The following is a 21,899-nucleotide window of genomic DNA, read 5'->3' on the forward strand; positions in this document are numbered from 1 at the left end:
TTTTTCATTAACAAGTTTCCGAACATACTTACTTGTGAAACGGGACATTTAGATAAAGAAATTATTATTCTGCACTCCCATTTCTGTAACTTTCATTTCGAAGAAACAGACCTGGCAAAAGGAAGAATTTATATTCAGTGGGCATTGGAAGGTCCGATGAAATCAGCTGATGGTGTACTTAAGTATGATAGATTCTCTAAGGTGTTTGCTGTTTTATCAATTCCACATAGGAATGTAGAATGTGAAAGGATTTTTAGCAGTCACAAAGACAAAAACACAGTTCAGATCCTTACTGTCTGAATATACTTCGGAGAAACTTTTTAGCCTTAAAATCAGTTCAGCAAGGCAAGTGCTTTGAGCAAAAATTTAGTTCAGAGTTTCTGAAGAGGGCTAAGTCAGCTACAGGTGTGTTGAACAACAATTAGTCGTAATGTGTTCAGCATGTTCAAGGATAAGTTGCATGTTCCTAAAGTTCACGTATGTTCAGTATTTAGTATCTTCACATACAAATAATGAAATATATATGTGTGTGTGTAGGCCAAATAGAGTTGTTAATGTATTGTATTATAATGAATTAGTACAGGTTCTGCCATCAGTGATGTAATACGTCACGATTTGCTGCCAAATTTCTCCTAATTTTTTACTTTTGAAAGTAAATATTTCAGGTTTGCTATGGGAATAAATATTTACATCCATTGTGGATAGGTTCAGAATTGAACCCAGGCTATTGTCACACAATCTAATGATTAGAAATTATACTGTATATCACCATCTCTCCTATCCCACCAGCCAAAAATTTTCCACCAAGGGACTTGAACCAGTCAACCATTGTGCTAGACCGTAAAGACTTGATACCTTAACGATCATGGCCACTAGGTTTGTAACATAAGTATTCAGTGTGAAAAATCAGACTTGATAATGTTTAAAAATATTACTTTAACATTAAAATAAATAAAAATTAAGGTCTGATAACTCAATACAGATAATTCTGTTTTATCTGTAAAACTAGAATTTTACCTGTTAAATGTGATAATTTTTTGTATGGAAATTTACAGAATATTTCAGTTAACTAATTTTGAATATTGTTGTGTATACTTTTCACTATGTTACTACAGAATGAGGAATTGGAAGTATCAAGGTATTGTTGTAAGTTTATTTCAGTATATGGTAAATGTATTATTTCCCCATGGGATCCTGGTTGGTGTGGTACCTTAGGACAGTATGTTAATATGTGATATTAATAAAATGACCACTGTAGTTGTGATTCCAGAAACAATTGTAGATGCCACTACAAAGGATGTAGATTTACGTCAGCTTCAGAGATCACCTTGTAAGAAGAGGCCTTCTGCAGAAAGGAGTGAGCAGCCACCTCCTCCTAAAAAGACAAAGGCAGAAATGATTGATGTGTAAGTAGTCTTTTGTTCAGTCTTGAATTTCATTGGTGATAATTTCCTGTTTATTATATAGATTGTCTGTCATTTATACTGGGCGTAATAAAATGTTATGTCATTAGTAACTGTTGGTTGGAAATTGATAATTGAGGTACTTTTCAATGTGATTGAGAGTTATACTGCATTTCAAATCAGTTGTAATCCTATACTAAGACTGCTCGAAAGTGTGACCTGCTGCTGCAATACAAGCTTGTTCTGATCTCGCCCGACTTTCTTTTTTTGATGAGTAGGGGCACTTGTAGAGCCTGGCGTATGAGACTAATTTAGTTGAAGGAAGAGTCCATGCTGTGCTTACTGCTGTTTACTTTCTACAGCACAGGCTGTGAGACTTTGAACATGTACCAGTATAATTATGGTACAGAAAAGAATTTGTTTTCACTGTTGCTGATCTAGTTGTCAAATAATAAAAAGGATCGCTTTCAACCATCGCAGTGGCTGAAACTGTAGCCAGAGGGTATTAACCACATATTCTAGGTGACTGGTTGTTCAGACTGACTTTAATCATCAGTTATTCCTCCCACTCTCTTTTATTAATCTCTTTATTGAAAACTACATAATGGAATAGAGAATTTGTTTTTACTAACATTAACTTCTACTTCCAGCATTTTCATATATTTTAAACATAAAATACAAAAATACACATAATCGGTTAAATAAGAAATCTAAACTCAATATACCTTGATTTTTTTAGTTTAATTATTTTTTTCTAATCAAATGTAAATGTCAGGTAATTGAAACTGTTAGTGTAGATCCAGATATCCCGCTGCATTGTCCAGCTACTGCAGAAATATGAACAGCACTAAACCAAATTAGGAACAGAAAAGTACGAGGAGTCGATAACATATCCCTGGACATTCTCAAAGTCTATACTGAAATGTCAGTCAGCCTACTGAAGCCAATTTTTGAAAAGGCATGGCAGGAAGAGAAATTGCCAAGAGACTGGAAAAGAGGAATAATCGTAAAGATCCCAAAGAAAGGTGATACTGCGCATTGCAACAACTGGAGAGGCATCACACTGTTGTCCATCCCCTGCAAATTACTATCAAGCATCATCCCCAATAGAATCAGGGTCACAGTCAATCGCAAATTGCACAAAGAATAAGCTGGATTCTGCAAAATTCACAGCTGTAGTGATCTCATAAACACTCTTTGCATCATTCTAGGACAAAGTGTAAAATGGCAGAGCCCACTATCTCACCTTTGTAGATTTTTGAAAAATGCACTTGTCTCGGTGAACTGGAACGCAACATGAATTACGTTGAATGAATACGGCATTCCAGATAAAATCTCCAACATAATCCTCAAGATATATGATAGATACGAATGTTGAATCATCCATGAAGGAAACGTAACTGTGCCTTTCGCAATTGGTTTTGGTGTTCGCCAAGTTGCGTCCTTGCTCCTACATTGTTCTCACTCATGTTGGATTGTATTATGGGAAAGGCAGTGGAGGGGAAAAGTGGGAGGAAGGCTGCTCCCTTGAAGATTTGGACTTTGTTGGTGACCTGCCTACTCTCCAATAACATTGAAGATGTGGAGCGTAAGCTTTGCGAAGACAAAGGAGATGAGAATCAATGGTACTGCAAATAACCAGCTCACCATATCTGGCAGGCAAGTAGAGAAAGTTAGTTCTTTTGTCTACCTAGGAAGCACAATGACAAAGACTGGTGGCACAGAGGAAGATATCAAGGCTTGAATCTGGAAAACAGACAGGTCATTCATTTTACAATGCCCTATTTGGAAGAATAGTAACCTCTCATAAAAAACTGTCGGACCTTAAGGATACGGCAGGCTGGGGACTAAGGTTTGGATTTTTCGGGAGCTTAGTCTTAGAAATAACAAGATCACCTTTCCACTCACATACTCTTTCCTTCACCTGTATTGATTAGATAGGCACATATTGTACATTTACAAATTATACAATTAAGAAACCTGAAAATCTTTGTACAGATACACTTATAGCTCTTGCTTAGATAGTCTCTATCAAGTCCTTGACTATCCAGTTCATTTACATTCTGTAATACAATAAGATCAGACCTTACAAAACTTGGCAATTACTTATCTTTTGATTGACGATTTCTTCTTCCATCTGAGACTTTTTCTTTCTTGACTTCTTCTCTGCGCCCACCATACCGTAGTCGCGATGAGTAACACAATGTTTAGTTCAAGTGGATGTGTAACTCCGGGACTCGAGCACGACACCCTCAAACTCAGTCGTCGATCACAGTAGTCTATTTCCCAACAGTTCTGACTACAAGGTTATGTTTACTGATAGGATAGGCTCACTATGATACTCGGCCTTTCTGACAAACAGTTTGATGTTCATTCCCAGTCTTTAGGCTGACAGCTACGACAAAGTGACTTAGTCGTTGCAGCTCTAAGTCGTCGTACTAGTAGCCTGCTAACTATGTTGTACACAGTGATTCCCTCACTGCCTCGCGTAACACTTTACACCTTCTGGACTGTTTCTCTCCGTAGCTCGCGGCCAAACACTACTCGTTATGCGACAATGCCACACACATGACTTACAAATTCTGCACTGCTATGGCCTAGTCTTACAACCTGCCTATGCGGCGGCTAACTAGATTCTCTCCCTTTCTGACACACAGCCACACACACATTGCTTGCTCAGTAGTTCAACGGATTCTCCTGATCGTCTTGATTTATGAATTTCATTTTCCGTATTGACATTTACCAATCTTCATAAAAGGAAAGAAAAATTCCACCTAATCAATACATTTATTTTCTTGTAAAGTATTACAATCTAGGACCGGTTTCGACCCTTCATAGGTCATCCTCAGCTATATCAGAATCACATTTGCATTTCTATCTTATACCTCTGAAAGACCTTCATGATGTATTGTTTCATAATTTTCAGTGAAAACTTATCTAAAAAACTTACAAATTTCTAAGCGTTTTGTTAAAATTAAAAATTAAAATTACAAAACTTTACTTTAAAGTCTAATCATTGTACCGTAAAGTCTAAAATGCTTATTGCTTGGATCTTGCGTTGTTATGTGGTAAAATATTATAACAATTTGTCTTATATAACATCAGATATTGATAATGTTTAAATATGCTGTGTATGGTTGGCTTTTAAACCTAATGATCAAATGTCAGTTCCTTCTTGCATAAAATTACAAGTTTCATATTATGTTGATTATGTATTGTATAAAACATAAATGTCTATTAAATTGAATGTATCATTTACTACAGAAGTTTTAAAAACACTTGAATGTCTAGTAATATAGTCAGTGTGTTTAATGACACTGAAACGTGTTGGCCTTGATTCTTGCGTTATATTTCCATAATTTGCCTTTTTTTATATATGTCGAATGTTGATCTTTATAGGTTCCATTTGTAAATAACAGCACATTCCTATAACTGTGAAATGGATCAATATAAGCTTGATGCGTGTTAAATTATGGAATATATGTGTGATTCAGTTCTGGCCTAACTTCTGGAGTTTTCTCCCATCAAATGCCGTAAGACTGTGGTGGTTCCTTTCCCTTTTTTAAGGCTGGTAAAGTCTGTAAGCCAAAATGAATGAAGTGAGTTAGATTTCAATAGAAGTGTGATATTGTGTGAATTTGTAAAGCCTGAATTAATTTACTTACTGCTGGATGTTTGAAATGCAAGTTTCTTGGCCGTTTGATGAGTAATGTACCTCGTACTGATGGTTCTAGTGTTGTCTGTTGTGAGAGGGGCGGAGGGATAAGTAGGGGAGGTTGTTTCGTGTGTATGGGCGGAGTCACTGAGGTTCGCTGTCTGCGCCGTAGCTTGTGTATGACGTCGTCTGTTGACTATTTTGACGTCGTTTTTTAAGATAGGGACGATTTTATTGAACAAAATATTAGTTTTTTCAGATAACTCATTTATATTATAATTAGGATTTGCGTACTGATCTAGTGTTATATATAATTCTTCACTTATATTAAGCAAAGGACCTTTAGGTTCTACATTTAATATTTTTAAATCGTTATTTATGTCCATAAAATTGTGCTTATATTCATGCATATGTTGCCCTATTGCCGAGAAATGATTATGCCTAATTGCGTTTACGTGCTCATTATATCTAGTCGTGAAATTCCTGCCTGTATGCCCCACATGTGATTCTGATATAGCTGAGGATGACCTATGAAGGGTCGAAACCGGTCCTAGATTGTAATTCTCCTGATCGGTCGAAGTATCATTCTCTATATCGGAGATTTCCAATTTGTAAGGGCTCGAGAGCCACACTGGCAGCCTTAGACAGGATAGCGGGCCGCACTTCAATAATAGGCCAATTTTCGTAGAATTCTGCAAACAGAACAGAAGTACCAGTATGAAATAATATGCATAGTCCAAATTAAACAAAGGTTTAATAATTTCAATTGCTTACAATACTACTGTACGCAGGGCAATTTAATTTTGAAGAGCACCCATCAATGTCAGTTCATTTTAAGTAATTTTTGACAAATGACAAGAAAGAAAAATATACCTAAAACAAACTGAAATGAATAATGCACTCAAAGCAATACTTAAAGAAGGACAATTTAGTGGGAGTAGTATGAAGGGAACAATGATATACAGTTGTATGTGCCTTGGTTCTATAAAGGCTACAAAAATTAATACATTTTTGAATGAGCTATGAAATATTTCTTGTAAATTTTCTTCACATTTCTTAAAATAATTTTTAAAAGCTGTCGTGAGCCGCAGAATATGCCTTCGCGGGCCACCATTTGGAAAGCCCTGCTCTATATAATATGTTTGAAGCCTCTTGGAGCTTTTTCCCTCTACTTCTCCAGAAGTTTGTAGTTTTAAGTCTGATTGATTCATGTGTCCCTCCCACTAACTGATGGGGGAGTGTAATTGAATTTACTCGAACAACTCGCTTCTTACTGCGTCAACAATCTGCGTGATATTTGCTTCTCTTCGCCTCTAGAAACACTTACAGAACTTTCTTTTGCGTTTTCTGTTTTACACTGACGTCTTGTAGCTGACTATTGCACAACATTACACATGCATTCACTTTGTGTTGCACCAGCTTGCTTCAAGTAAAACTTGTATGAAGTCTTATGCTTTGAATACTTATAACTCTCTTTCACTTAATAAAATTATCATTCAATATTTGAAACATTATAACTTCTTGCCACTGTTACATGATCATAGAAACTCTAGATCAATACTCAATATCCTTGGTCTCGGAGGTCGCGGATTCGAGACGCTCAAGTCCGTTCGTTCGGCGTGAGACATGAAAGGGGGCGCGTCGCGACACACGGTCGTGACAAAACCAAGATCGAACTTTTCAATACCAATTCTCCCTTACGGCTGTGAATCATGGAAGATCACTAAACAAATTGCACACCAACTCTAGGTGTTTGTAAATCGCTGTCTGTGGAGTTTCATCACTATCAGATGGCCTGAAGTGATCACAAACGAAAACTTGTGGAAGGAAACCAACCAGAAACCCACTGATGTAGAAATATGGAAAAGAAAGTGGGAATGGATAGGACACACTTTAAGAAAACAGGACGGAGCAGTTGAAATGCTGGTTTTGGAATGGAATCCAATAGAAAAGAGGAAGCTTGGAAGACCTACAAACACTTGGAGGTGAACAGTTAGAGGAACTGATTGGAACCGAGGAAACATTGGATGACATAAAAGACCTGGCTGCAGAATGTACCGAACGGAGAGCTTTCCTGGATGCTCTTTGCTCCACAAGGAAAAATAGGAAGTAGATTAGATTAGACTAGACTATATTAGATCAAATGTAAATCATAAATAGATGCTTTCATTAAATTCTCATTGGAATCAGAAGTTAACAAATCTCTGAAGTTTCTAGACCTAACTATAACAAGGAATACTAGAAAACTAATTTATGATGTTTTTAGAAAATCTACCCAAACCATCAACACTATAAAACAGGACTCTTCATCCTGGAGCCCATCTGGTTTGGGTAGATTTTTCTAAAAACATCATAAATTAGTTTTCTAGTATTCCTTGTTATAGTTAGGTCTAGAAACTTCAGAGATTTGTTAAGTTCTGATTCCATTTTTTTAAATTCTGTTTTTAAGAATTTGGTATTTCTGCCTTCTTGTACTATGAATTAATATAATATAGGAGATTTTAACTATTTTTTACAAGAAAGTGGTTTTCTAGGGTGGGTTGTTAACAACCCAGTGGGCATATCAGGACATACAATAGACTTGATCATTTTATTTATTTATTTATTTAGCGTATGGCCCATACAATCAAGTTTACTACAGAAATAAATTATATACATATTTACATACAAGAAAACAATGAACAAGAAAAGACTCCTTACAACTGAATGTCAAGATCATCGATCCACTTTATTGCTTCTGAGTTGCCATCAGAAAATCCACTTTGCTGCCTGTGTATGCCCACGTTTCACGCTCTCTGACAATATGGTGTATGGTTTGTTTTGCAGCTCCACAATCGCATGCGGGTGTCGGCAACTTGTTCCATTTACACAGCATGTCTCTGCATCTGCCATGGCCTGTTCTTATTCTGTTCAGAGCAGACCATGGTAGCTGGAATCCATTTGAAAGTTTGGCATTCAAGAACATACTGTGCAGGTGGATCTTCGTTGCTGCTTCCCACAGTCTTTTCCACTCTGTAGTTGGGTTGTAGCCTCTAGCAACCATGCCTAAGGCGTTACGTAAAGTTGGATGGCGTGAACGTAATCTGTATTGGTTTATAGTTCGTAGATCCTCATGTACAGGTAGATTGGGGTTCCTTAAGATTTTATTAAATTCCTTGATGAGAGTGGTGGATTTGCGTAAATCAGATGGCATTATTCCAGATAAAAGCGGGAGCCAATGAGTTAGCGTAGATCGAATGGTGCCAGTTATTATGCGCATGGTGGAATTCGATTCAGTATCAATAAGTCTTCTGTGATGACTGCTCATCCTTACTGGAGCACAGTACTCAGCACTTAAATACACCAAGCCTAAAGCTGAAGACTGTAAAACGTTTGTGGAAGAACCTCCACGTACTTCCACAAAGCTTATAAATGATGTTACCTGTTTCCAGTTTCTGTGCGGTGTTCAGCAGATGTTGCTTGTCGGTTAGTGTTTGATCCAAGGTTACTCCAAGATATTTTTGGTTTCAGTTGTGGTGAAGTATCCTGCCACAGAAACTCACGTTCAGTTTAGTAATTGCTAAGTGATTGTTTACATGGAAACAAGACACCTCCGTTTTATTGGTGCTGGTCTCGAGTCTCCAGTTCCTGAAGTAAGTTTCCAAAATGGACAAATCCCTTGTTAACATCTCTTCAGTTTTCTCCAATTCTTTCTGTTGCACAGCTAATGCTATATCATCAGCGTAGCAGAATTTCCGTGATGTAACTTCAGGAAGATCAGATATATGTAAGCTGAACAAGAGTGGCGATAGGACTGATCCTTGAGGCAAACCATTTTTAAGATTCTTCTCCTTGCTCACATTGTTCCCGATGATAACTTGAAGCCTCCTATCACTCAACATATTGTTAATAAGTCTTGCTATCTTTCTGCATGATATGACCCGGAGAAGTTTATAGACCATACCTTCCCTCCACGTGGTATCAAATGCAGCACTGAGATCAACAAAAGCAATTTTCTTTGTAACCCCATAAATGTTGTAAGTGCCAAAACTTGATCACAACAGCTGCGATCTGGTCTGAAGCCTGTCTGATCCATGGGAATGTGCTGTTAAATGGCACTGCTTATTCTTTTAAATATGAGTCTTTCAAAAAGTTTGTAGCAACAGCTAAGGAGAGCTATGCGATAATTTTCTGGCTTGTTGTTGGGTTTGCCAGGTTTTAGTATTGCAATCATGGCCTTTTTGAACTCCAATAAGTGTCCAGTTAGTAAAATGTCTGTAAAAAATGTTGCCAGCCATTTCGCATTTTGTCCCAGATTGATCAAGAACTCGTGACGAATTCCATCGAAGCCAGGAGCTTTAAATGGTTTTAGATCTTTCAGTGCTGTATCAATCTCGGATACTGTTAAGGGATTTGTATATTCTGAAGACTGAGATGCTGTTGACTTCAAGACTTGAAGTTGTTGTCTAATATATTTGGTTTGTTTCTTGTCACCTTGAACTCGTGACATTGCAATGATGTGAAAGGCAATTTGATCTGATGTCATTTCAGCTTGTTCTCTGCAGACTGGTGGGCTTCCTCTTAATTTTCTGAGAAGACTCCAAGCTTCTCTACTAGAGCGAGTAAAATCTATCCTCTCAACTGTTTCTATCCACTTATGCCTTCGAGATGAGTCCAGACTGGACAGAAGCTCGGTTGCTGTGTTAGGATCTCCACATCGTTGAAAGTCTTGAAATAGTGCTTCACTTTATTCATTTCATCCAGGGATATATTCTTTGGGGTAACCTCTTGGAATGAACTTCTTAGCTGTTCCTATAACTACATCAGCAAAACACCAATAGTAGTTAGATTTAGGAGGAATCCATCGGATGCACTTATCAAGTTCTGCTATGAAATTGGTCCCAGTCAGCTTTACGAAAATTCCAACGAGAATGTGGTGTTGATCTAATTACAGAGATTGTGCTAGGAATTTCAATTAGGATGGGCTTATGTTGGCTATGTGGAAATCCACCAATCACTTTTCTCGTGATGTTTTCAGGAAAACCACTTTCATTAGAGCTTACAAAACAGAGGTCTGGATTTGTATTTTTGTTCCATGCAGCTGATCTAAATGTGCCCTTGTCTTTAGCATCGAAAATTAAATGGAGGTCATTTTCCTCTGCCCATTTCATGAGCATTCTACCCTTTTCATCATTTTTGGAGTACTTCCAGAGTCCATGGTGACTGTTAAAATCCCCAACATAAATTGCAGGATGCTTTGTAATATGTAAGACATGTTCAGGCCAGGGAATGTTAGGTGGTTTATAGACATTTGTTATAGTAATGCCATGTAACTGTGTGACAACGGTATGTATATTTCCATCCGTATTTTCAGAAAGAAGTGAGGCTTCATTTATGTTACTGATGTAGGTGGCTATTCCTTACACATCGTGATATGTCACTCCAAGAGCAGTATAACCAGGGATACAACCTCTGCTTCGATACTGATCTGCATTAGAAACATGTGTTTCCTGAATGGCGACAATATCAATATTGTTGTCCTATAAAAGTTTAGATAGATAGTCACACTTTGCTTTGCTGATACTTTCGACATTTAGTTGGAGGAGCCGAATGGTTGGTCCAATGTTTCTTGTTAGGGAGCTCTTAAAAGAGCTGTTGTGACGTGTTTGATATGTCATTGTATGTAATTGCCAGGAGATCGGAGTGATAGACTGGCTGCCAAATATATTGTTGCTCGCTTAGCACCACCCAGGTGTCACATGTAGGGTATTTTGAGGTTAAACCTACGGGCGTGAGTAACATCATTAATTCAAGGAAATTGCCTGTAACTTTACACAGACACACAAAAAACAACAGTTTGCTATTTTTTAGACAACTGCAAACCCAATAAATCACTTATAAGCTTGGATCTCACACTTTTAGGCATTACTAAAGGCCTGAAGGAATTAGTACAATAGAATAGCAGTATAATAGTATATTCAAGAAATTCAAAACCCTGCCTTCTACAAGAGATATAAATATCAGTTACAAGGAAGTACAATATTCTACTTTGAGAAAACATTCCAGGATAGAATTGAAAAATTAATAACAGTTATTGGAAAAAAGGAACATAATTTATTCATTGCTACATCCGGAATCAAACACTATTCTCTTCTTACTTATGGAAACTGTAGAAACATTTGTTATGGAGAGGAGCTTTACAGTGTAGATGAATACAACCTTTGGTTGTTTTGTTTTTACATACTGCATAGTGGTGGTGGGGCTGGCCTACAGTAAGCAAATGACCACTGCTTTTATGGCTTGGAACCAAGACCAGTTTATCAGCTAGGTAAACAATTGATGGGGAATCTGCCACCTGAGCAACAGCCCTAAATGCAGATCATTAATGATTGATTGATTGATTGATTGATTGATTGATTGATCGATCGATCCATTCTGCCTTGTCTTCTTTCCTCAGAGTGGTTTTCCATCTTAGCTCTTAATATTCATACACCTAGTTTTCCTTTCTCCAAAGGTTTACTTGATTTTCCTGTATGCAGCATCTACTTTTCCTATAACCATACAATCTTCAACATCTGTGCACATTCTTCCTTAGCTGATCTGCACTTTCGCGTCGAACAACTTCAGTTGCTTTTATATCCCTTTGACAGTCCGAGAGTCTATCAAGTGTATCTTGGACATTTTTGTAGAATTAGCCCTCCTATGACGATGTCATTGGCTTACATGTAAGTCACAATGTCTTTATCCATCCCATGGGTGATTCTTGTCACATCAGATGTTGCGATATTGAATAAGACGAGACTCGTGGAGTCCCACTGAAGTACACCATTCATTTGCTTTATGGTACTGGATGTAGCAGTGCCATAATCTATTATCACTCTTGTGTCAGAATGTTTCTGATTATTACGGTGAGGTAGTTTTCCCATCCTATCAGGTGCTCTAATTTCGTTATGAGTATTTCTGTGTCCAGAAAGTCGAAAGCCTTGTTGAAATGTATGAATTCTGTGAAGAACTTTCCTTTTTCCTTTCTTAAAGTATCATGGATGTCATTCAACAAATTCTTTATTGCTTGAAGAGTTGATCCACCTCTTCTAAAACCAAATTGAGAGTCTGGGAGAGAATTGTCAACCAGCTCTGTCAGTCTGTTGCAAAGAATTTTAGTGAAGACTTTAAAGCCATTGTTCTCCAGGGCGTTACCTCTATAAGAATCCTAAGTCAACATATTCTAAAATCATCTATGTTAACGGGCATACACCTACCAGTTCTAACTTCTCTAACAACTAACAGAAAACACTTCAATCTTGAAAGAGTAATCAAATCAGAATAAATAGAACACTCAATGTAGAAACACTCCAGGAATCAGCATACACCGCAAACCAGTATGTTCTCCAGGAACGAAGTAACGGACAACTCAACAATGCAGCCCGGATTGTAGTAGACACAATAAAAACAGCAGCTGTACCAGCAGAAAAATATCATTAAGTCAAAACCTTGGTTCAATGCCCAATGCTACGCGGAAAGGAAATACGTATTAGACTGTTTACATAAAACAAGATCTAGTAACAAGAATCCCAAAGAACTTGAAAGATATAACAATGCTCGTCGCAAATACAAAGAAACTCTAAAGGAAAAAGGAAGAAACTATTTAGACATGAAACACACCCAATTGGCAGAAGAAGCAGAGGCAAAATCTTTTGCCGCATTAAGACCAAGACAACCACATTTCAGCAACAACATCAAGATGGAAACATGGGAGAAACATTTCACGTCATTTCTTAATTGCAGAAACCTCGATGCAAATATAAAAGCAGGTGTAACGTATGATTCGTATTACCAACCTATTACACTGTCGTATGCCTTCTCAATACCTATAAATGCTATCACTAAATCTTTCCTGAACTTTGATCTTTTGTCCATCATGTTCCTCAATACAAAAATTAGATCAAAAATTGATCTCTCTCTTTTAAATCCATATTGTTCTTCCTCCTTTTTCTTTTCTACTTTCATCGTCAGTCTTTCCTCTGATATCCTCTCAAAGATCTTTGCTACATTTAAATGAAAGTGATTCCCCTATTGAATACTGGGATTATCAGACCTTTCCTCCAATTTTCATGTACTTCTTTGTTCTTCCATATTACTCAAAATAATCTATATATCCAATGTAACCCTGCTGGTCCTGCTGCCTTTATCATCTCTGTAGCCACCTTATCCACACCTGATGCTTTGCCATTCTTTATCACTCCTTCTGTATCCAACATTGTTATGTCTTCATTTTGGTTTCTTCCACCATTTCTTCTTCATGTTCTTCCTCTTCCTCCAGTGCTCTGAATTTGATATTAAGTAATTTAGTAAAATACTCCTTCCATCATTGGAGAACATCCTCACTTTGTGTCAAAATTTGTCCTTGTCTGTCCTTACAGATTTTGTATCTTTTCTCTGTTTATTTTGCTTTTAACCATTCCATACAACACTTTCTTACTTCCTTTAACATCCCCTTGCAAGATTTCTGTGAAGTTTTCCCAGCACTTCTGTTTCTCTTTCTGCACAATCTTTTGACATGTTTTCTTTCCTTCATGATACTTTTGCCTACTCTCCGTATTTCTGCTTCCCATCCAGCTCCTCTATGCTTGTTGTTTTTCACTGCATCCCTAACTTTATTATTTCACCAGGGTGTTTCCTTTTCCTTCTCTTTCGCTGATACTCAAACACATGTATCTTCTGCACATTTCACCATTCCTTGTTTGAATGTGGCCCATTCCTCTTCAATACTGCCAATCTCTCCTTTAGGAATTTCTTTTTTCAGTTCTTCTTGGAACTTCTTTTATGCTCCCTTTAATTTCCATGAATTTCCATTTCAGATATAAATCATTGTTTTTGTTCTTCTTTGTGCCCATCCACATCTAGTTTTTTTCTTTTTTTCTTTTTTCTGAAACATATATTGCCTACTATTAATCCATTCCTCTCTTGCAAAAATCTACTAATAGCTCTCCTACATTTTTATTGCCATAATTGAAAGGACCAATGATTTCTTCTTTACCTTGCCTCTCTGTTCCTATATGGACACCGGGCGAGTTGGCCGTGCAGTTAGGAGTTTGCAGCTGTGAGCTCGCATTCAGGAGATAGTAGGTTTGAACTCCACTGTCGGCAGTCCTAAAGATGGTTTTCCGTGGTTTCCCATTTTCACACCAGGCAAATGTCGGATCTGTACCTTAATTAAGGCCACGGCTGCTTCCTTCCCATTCCTAGGCCTTTCCTGTCCCATCGTCGCCATAAGACCTATCTGTGTTGATGCGACGTACAGCAACTAGCAAAAAATAAAAAGCCTATCTGGGCATTCATGTTCCCATTATCACCGCTTCTTTATCGTTGATGCACCTCTCCAGTTCCTCCAAAAACTCTGCTAGACTCTCTTTGACATAAATTGTCTGAGGTGCACATACTTGTGGATAAAATCTTGCACTCCACTCTCCAAGCCAAGGCTGATTTTCATGATTCTGTCGTTTACCTGGTAGACCTTATCTATGAACTCTACCCGGTCTTCCGTTACAGTAAAACCTTTTAAAGTTAAAAACTTCATCACTGATCCATATTGAACTAATAGTTACAATGCTAAAAAGAGAAAAATGTTCCACCTTTTCAATACAATAACACTGTTGCACTAGTTGTAGTTTGCACCTCCACTCCAAAACTACTGAAACTCCTTCCTCAGTCTCTTCTGTGCTACAACTGTGTTCACTTCTTGCCATTTTTGTGTAGGCTGATGATGACATGGACTGATGTCGAAACCGGTCCGTTCATAAATTAAATATGTTGCTACATTGATTCGTGCAACAGTGTTATTGTATTGAAAAGGTGGAACATTTTTCTCTTTTTAGCATTGTAACAGTAAAACTTTTTGTAGTTTGCACCTCCACTCCAAAACTACTGAAACTCTTTTCTCAGTCTCTTCTGTGCCTTTCCTTTCCACTTGGTTTCACTCAATCCCAACAAAGAAATATCCTTCTTTTCCATATATTCTATTAGTTCTTCTGTCTTGCCGGTAAGCGTCATGATATTTATGGTTGCTATCTTTGTCACTGGTTGCTCACTTTTCACAGTTCCCCAGGACGAGACCACCAGAAATGCGAGTCGCTTTTGAGGGACGCTCTAACCATTTCCAAGACCTCGACTCGGCCTCAATTATTTTATGAGCTATTAGTATGATGGGCTTGCCACACCCACAGGCATTTTATATCTGTTTCCAGGATTCTTTCAGGCTGGTCTTAACAAGGGTAAATACAACTTTTGCAGCTGCCCCTAACATGGAATGCAGACGCTGCTAGATGTAGTATTACCTCCACCAAGGGACCATCGGCCCTCCCAAAGAGCCTCATCTGCCCAAAGCGATTAGCCTCTTTAGACTGTACTCATATTTATCGCAGAGTCCATCCCCACTGTACCGAAGTCCACCTTCTCCGCCGTCGATGCCGTTGAGGTCTTCACTCGTAACCCTGAGCTGGGGCCCTTACCAGATGTTGCACACTGGGTCACTGTGCTTTGGAACTCACAATGGCAGGGGCGCTACTTCCTGGGTAGGGCTGCCTCTGAAGAGGCTCCTTCTTGGTACCTGTTGAACCAAGTATCAGCAAGGACTAAATTTTGATCAGTGCAGAAGTAAACTAGCCGACTTCCTCTTTCATTCCTTCATCCCATTCTGAATTCTTGTTTAGGATTACCTTCTTTTCCTTGGCCTACCACTGCATTCCATTTTCCCATCACAATTAGATTCTTATCTCCTTTTAAATATTTTATGAAATCTTGTGTCTATTCGTATATTTCTTTGACATCTGCTGAACTAGTAGGCATATAGACCTGTTCTATTGTTGTGGGCTTTGGCTTGGTGTCTTATCTTGACAATAATTCGTCCACTATGCTTACACACTGACTTATTTCCATATTCATTATTAAACCACTCCAGCATTTTTCCTATTTGATTTTATGTTGATTATTCTGTAGTTGCCTGACCAAAAATCCTGCTCTGCCTGCCAATGTACTTCACGTATACCATCATCGTCATCACCATCATAGAACCCCTCCAGCGTGATGGGTAGGGTGGTGTTAAACAAGTTTTTGCCGCTGTTATCTGTCCAAAAATAATTTCTCTCTCACCACTGACTCCTTATTCTCCCTTATTTCTGCATCCTCTCTCAGCTGATGTTGCCATCTCTTCCTGGGTCTTCCCACAGGCCTTCTTCCTTCAACCCTTTTTTCGAGGCATGCACGTGGTGTTCTTATGCCAGGCATTTGCTTTACATGTCCGTACCATGTTAGTCTCAAAGTTCTTAGCTTCTCTTCCATCGATTCCACTTCCAGTTTCATTCTGTCATCGTTCCTTACATGGTCCTTGCATGTTTTTCGGAGAGTAGTTAGTTGAAACTTCATTTCACATGCTTGCAATTTACTAACTTCTCTCTCTCTCGGGGTACGTGTTTCTAGACTGCATATGAGGATGGGCACAAAGTATGACTTACAGAGTCATCTTGTTTCTCATGGGCACTTTGTTATCCCAAAGTAGAAATCTGATGAGGTTGTAGAAGTTGGAACTGCTAGCCAATCTGTTTACTATTTCTTCCGCAGTACCCCTGCTGGTAATCATACTCCCAAGGTATTTGAATACCTGTACACATTTAATGTTTTCTCCTTCAAGCTATATGTGGCAGCCAGTATCTTTTCTACTTATTTTCAGGGCAAAAGTTTTCCTTGTGCTAACTTTCAGCTGATATTGTTTGAACTTTGCTACCCTTTCATCCAGCTTAGTTTGTACCTCTACCTTTGTCTCTCCACAGATGGCTACATCGTCAGCTAACAACAATGTGTGTGGGTCTCTATTTCGTTCTCTTTCCAGGTTTCAGGTTTTCAAGAATATTGTCCACGACAGTAATGAATAGCAATGGTGAGTGTGTGCTCCCTTGATGGACACCCTTTGTGGTATTACACCATTCTGAATGGCCATCCCCAAAATAAAAACACACACACTCCTACCTTTTCTAGGTCTAAGAATACCACAATTAGGTCTGGTGAAGATTAGGTCTGTTGTTCTTCTGTTCATTCTAAATCCATGCTGTTCTTCCAGGACAGGTTCAGTCACTGTTCACTGTCTGGTTTCAGTTATTTTTTCCATTTTCAGACCATGGGATTGAAGTGTGTTACCCCTATAGTTGGCAAACTTTCATCTGCATCCTTTTTTTAAATAAAGGGATAACAATACCGACTAAATACCAAATGATCTTCAGAAAAGGGGGAAATTTAGCAGCAAATGATAAAATATTTCATAAGAACAATCCATTAGAAATAGGCATTACTCTTCAAACAACAATCAAATCCTTCAGAATCCATATAAGAGATAGATCAACAACAGCAATAAAAGGTATTCATGATATACAAAACTTACAACAGCTCTCACTAGAAACTGCCATGAAGCGTTTTTATGCCAAAATTGTACCCAGCCTAACGTATGGTATCGAAATCATATGGCCCAAATTATCCTTCCATGATCCTGCTACAGTGGAAAAAGTGAAAGCTTGGTATTTGAAAGCTGTTTTAGGCCTATCAAAATATACCCTTTCAAGACTCTCATACGAACTTACCAGAGAAACTTTCTTCATAGAAGATTTAAGGATAACACACGGTTTGCCTTCTACCATGAACTATGAAAAATTAATTAAAGACAGACAACGAAAAAGATCTGACACATGGAGTGAGTTTTATTCCACTGATGCTATGACAACCAATGATTGGAAGCAAGCTAACTTTAACCTCAGACATATTATAACAAGGTTTGCTGCTCATGGGTTCCACTACAAGACATGCATGAACAAACGATTTCACAAACCCGGACAAACGTGTGTAAGTTTCATGCTATGTACTGTGTATTTAGAACAGAATCTTTGACAAAATTCTGTTCTTCCATGTAAATTTTTGCACATTGTGCGCATTTTCTATTAATAATTTCTATTAATAATAATACCGACTAAATACCTACCACAAAGATTCAAGCTTCTGACATTCCACTCTTTGACCTGCAGAATGTCTCTATCCATCTTCCTGATGATTGCCCCTTCTCATGTAGCTCCCTCCTGGAGATCCAATAAGACCCGCACCCTAAAGTTGAGACGGCAAAATATAGAAAAAAAATAAAAAATCAAATAACTTGCATACCTATTTAATTTTCTTCAAATATACCACAAATATAAATTCAAACAGCTTACAATTAATAAAATCATCACAAAAATCGTAAATAAAATCGCTCCAATACTCAGATCATTCACAATTCACCATCGTCATCTGAAGTTTCACCATAGGAACTTTCGTCGCTGGCATCTTTCCACAAATAGCCACCCTCACTACCGTCAACTGAATTTGAAATTCCACATTTCTTAAAGCTTTTGGACACTAGATCGTTGGGCCCAGCTGCATATTAGTCCCACTGCAGGCCTCTTCACTCATCCGGTTGGTGTTAACGCATGATCACCATCAGACATCCATTCGGTATACAACTGTTTCATTGCAGTTTTGAAAGGCCAGTTCACACACATCCAACGGCTGTAGAATAGAAGTGAGTCCTCCGGGAATTATCACAAGATCGGTTTTTCCTTTCCTAGTCATATCTTTTACGACGCCAGTTGTAAGTCGTCCAACACAAGCATGTTTCGTTTTTGTAACAAAGCTCCAGCCGGACTCGTGTTCTAACAATAACACCGGACGGCAAGTTTCCTTTTGGAAGTATTTTCATTTTCAGAACCACATATGGAGGGAGTTTGGTTCCATCCACAAATACGCACAACATTACCGTGCATCGTTGCTTTTCGTTATCACCTGTTCTGGTGGTTACACTTTTAGAATCCTTCTTATCCACTCTATTTTCCAACGGCATTTCAAAACTGGTCAGCATTTCCAGTTTGCGACAGTAAATAAGAATTTTGCTTCCTCAGATGAATAATGTGACGAAAGGCCGTTAATTTTTCTTCGTACACACCAGGGAGACGTGAAATAGACGTACGTCTCCGAATGCACAATCCCTTTCTCTGATAAAAGTTTCGGATACATCCGTGGCTTGCAATCAAACCCTGTGTTTTGAGAGCTTTTGAGATCTCTAGTGCTTTCAAATGACACATTTCACTAGAAACACCATATCCTAACTAATGTTTTTCTATCACAGATTTGTGGAGTTGTTCTCCAGTCTCCACTGTACTCCGCCCGCGGAACGCTCTGCGATCGCCGTTAATTTTTAAAAGTTTTTCTTTCTTCCTCCAATCACGAATACATGATTCAGCAATATTGTACTTTCTGCCAATGGCGCGATTTCCGTATATTTCAGCTTCGCTTACAACTTTAAGTTTCTCGTGCACAGTAAATGACTGCAGACGCCATGTTGAATCCATTGCTTACTATTGAGACAGTACTTTCACAGGACAGATATGGAACTCGAATGTTAGTGAGGTAGACTTCCGTAACAAACAGTCTCGACTCTCGCAAAGTACGATATCCCGCGAGATCAGCTCTTTGCGCACCCAGCATGCCAGCAACACTTGTGAAACAAATTACGATCGAGTATCCGCAACAGCGGCTTTCATATTTATCGCTTATTTACCCATATTCTTTGAGTTACCATATTTCATTACCTTACATTTCGCATTTACATGCCACTGTAACCGTATTGAGAAAAAATCAATCTTGTTTTGTAGAATGCAACTAAAACACAATAAGACCTGAATGCCCGTTTACATGTGGTATATTGTGTACGGTAACCGTATTCAAATCTATTTCAATACTGCATGTAAACATAGTAAATATTTGCGGAAATGAACGGCTTGAATACGACCCACACCCAAGATTTAGAACCAATATTTAGGGGGAAAAGTGCGGGTGGTGTTCGGGATTATACAGTATTTTTCCTCCGGAATATTTTACAATGGAGGAAACTGTCATCAGTGTATCATTCATTCATGTCCTCGGGAGTTCGTTACAGCTGTAGTTTCCCATTGCTTTCAGCCGTGTAGCAATTTCAACACAGCTAAGCCATGTTAAATATTATTACATTATTACAAGGCCATATCAGTCAATCATCCAGACTGCCACCCTTGCAATTTAGGAAAGGCTGCCACCCCTCTTTCAATGAACCATTCATTAGTCTGGTCTCTTACAGATACCCCTGCGATATAGTGGCACCTACGGTTCGGCTATCTGCTTCATTGGGACGTGCAAGCCTCCCCGCTGCGGCATGATCACATGGTTAACAGGAGAGGAGGATAACACTATTAGGCATAATATCTGTGTCACATGAACTGTCAGTATCTGTCTCACATTTTTCTTCACTAGGAGAATTATCACTCTCACTGTTACTTCCTAACAACGTAGCCTGAATGTCTTAATCGCACAAGTTTTCCAAATAATATTTTGCCATCTTATCTCACACAAATAAGTAGTATAATACCCAAAAACATGATAGAAAAAAATACCTTGCGCTAAACAAACACTCATTGAAAGTTAGAAACTTCATTTTGTTCCGTATTGAACTGGGATTACAGTAAAATGAAAATTTTAAAGGTCCAGCTTTTCAATACCATGAATGTTTATTGATGTGAATATATATCGCATAACGTCTAGAAGGTTGGTACTAGTTTCGACGCTCATTGCGCGTCATCATCAGCTGAAACTAGTACCAACCTTTTCTAGACGTTATGTGATATATATTCACATCAATAAACATTCATGGTGGACCTTTAACATTTTCATTTTACTGTAAACAAACACTCACCATGAACGTTCATGGCGTACATGACATGGCCAGCATGTGCCGACCTCGCAAATGTAATAGAAAATAAGAAAGAGATAATCTCTTTGGCAGAGAGAAAAGGGTATGTACTTGAAGATAGAGATACGTTGGATCAGCCAACATGCATATACGAGACATCTGTTGCGTGGATTTAAATGCCCGGTCGTCTCTGTGCTGCGGGAGGAGTTCTAAGCACAGTGTTTAACCTTTTCGCTGCTAATATTGTGAGCGACTATCCAAACCTTCCATGCTGAACTATTTTTTTAAAAATAAAATGCCTCAAATACATTAAAATTGTCCAAGATATTTCATATGAACTGGCAAAATAATTCCACAACAGCTTTTAGTTTTATTTTTTCCACAAAAATTAACAACAGAGAAAATCAGGGTTGTTAATGGGAGCCAGAAATACACTTTCCTATCAAAAGTTCTATATTCCTCTTTCACAAGTGCTAAAATCTCACCATATTGCAAAACGCTCTTTCAACAATTAAGAATGTGAGACATTTTAGCTATTTTACAAATCAGGGTTGTCCATAATAGTCAAAGCACTTGCTGGTCATCACCTTAAATAGATTGGTTATGACTAATTATTTCCTAATAAAAAGCAATCAAAGAACATTTCATTATGTCATAATATAACAAAAATTAAATTTAAGTCAGGGTTGGCCAAAATAAGAAATGTAGTGAAAACACGAAGTTCTAAAATATCAACTCGCCTAATTTACACCAAATTGTTTCATCATTTACAGCAGACACTCCAATGTGTCCATCTTCAAAACTTCACTAATGTGTGGTATATTTAGAATCAGGGGTGAGCACAGAGAGAGCCACGTCACATTTTACGCACATGTACCACGTTTCTCGCCTCTTCTTTTTGCCAGTTGTTGTGTTGGAGCAGACATGGCAGCATCTTGTAGGAAATTTCTACTTCAGAGTAGGTTGTACAGGGCGTGTTTGAGTTTTTCATTCAATAATTTCTTACTTTCTAAGATATTGAAATGTTAGTATGACTATTTCTGAGAACAAATATCCTGATGTATAGTTT

At 38.1% G+C, this 21,899-nt stretch overlaps 1 protein-coding gene across 4 annotated transcripts in view; it reads left to right on the forward strand.

Annotated features, from left to right (window-relative positions):
- Positions 1-21,899, forward strand: part of LOC136866098 (pre-mRNA cleavage complex 2 protein Pcf11) — a 444,626-nt gene that overhangs the window by 265,969 nt on the left and 156,758 nt on the right. For 3 of the 4 annotated variants that reach the window (XM_067142769.2, XM_067142770.2, XM_067142772.2), the window contains one exon: positions 1,259-1,406. In XM_067142769.2, the coding sequence (XP_066998870.2) occupies positions 1,259-1,406 (148 nt within the window). The remainder of the gene's footprint in view (positions 1-1,258; positions 1,407-21,899) is intronic. The other variant, XM_067142771.2, reaches the window with a different exon arrangement.

Source organism: Anabrus simplex, chromosome 3, assembly GCF_040414725.1.
Source record: "Anabrus simplex isolate iqAnaSimp1 chromosome 3, ASM4041472v1, whole genome shotgun sequence".
Lineage (NCBI taxonomy): Eukaryota > Metazoa > Arthropoda > Insecta > Orthoptera > Tettigoniidae > Anabrus > Anabrus simplex.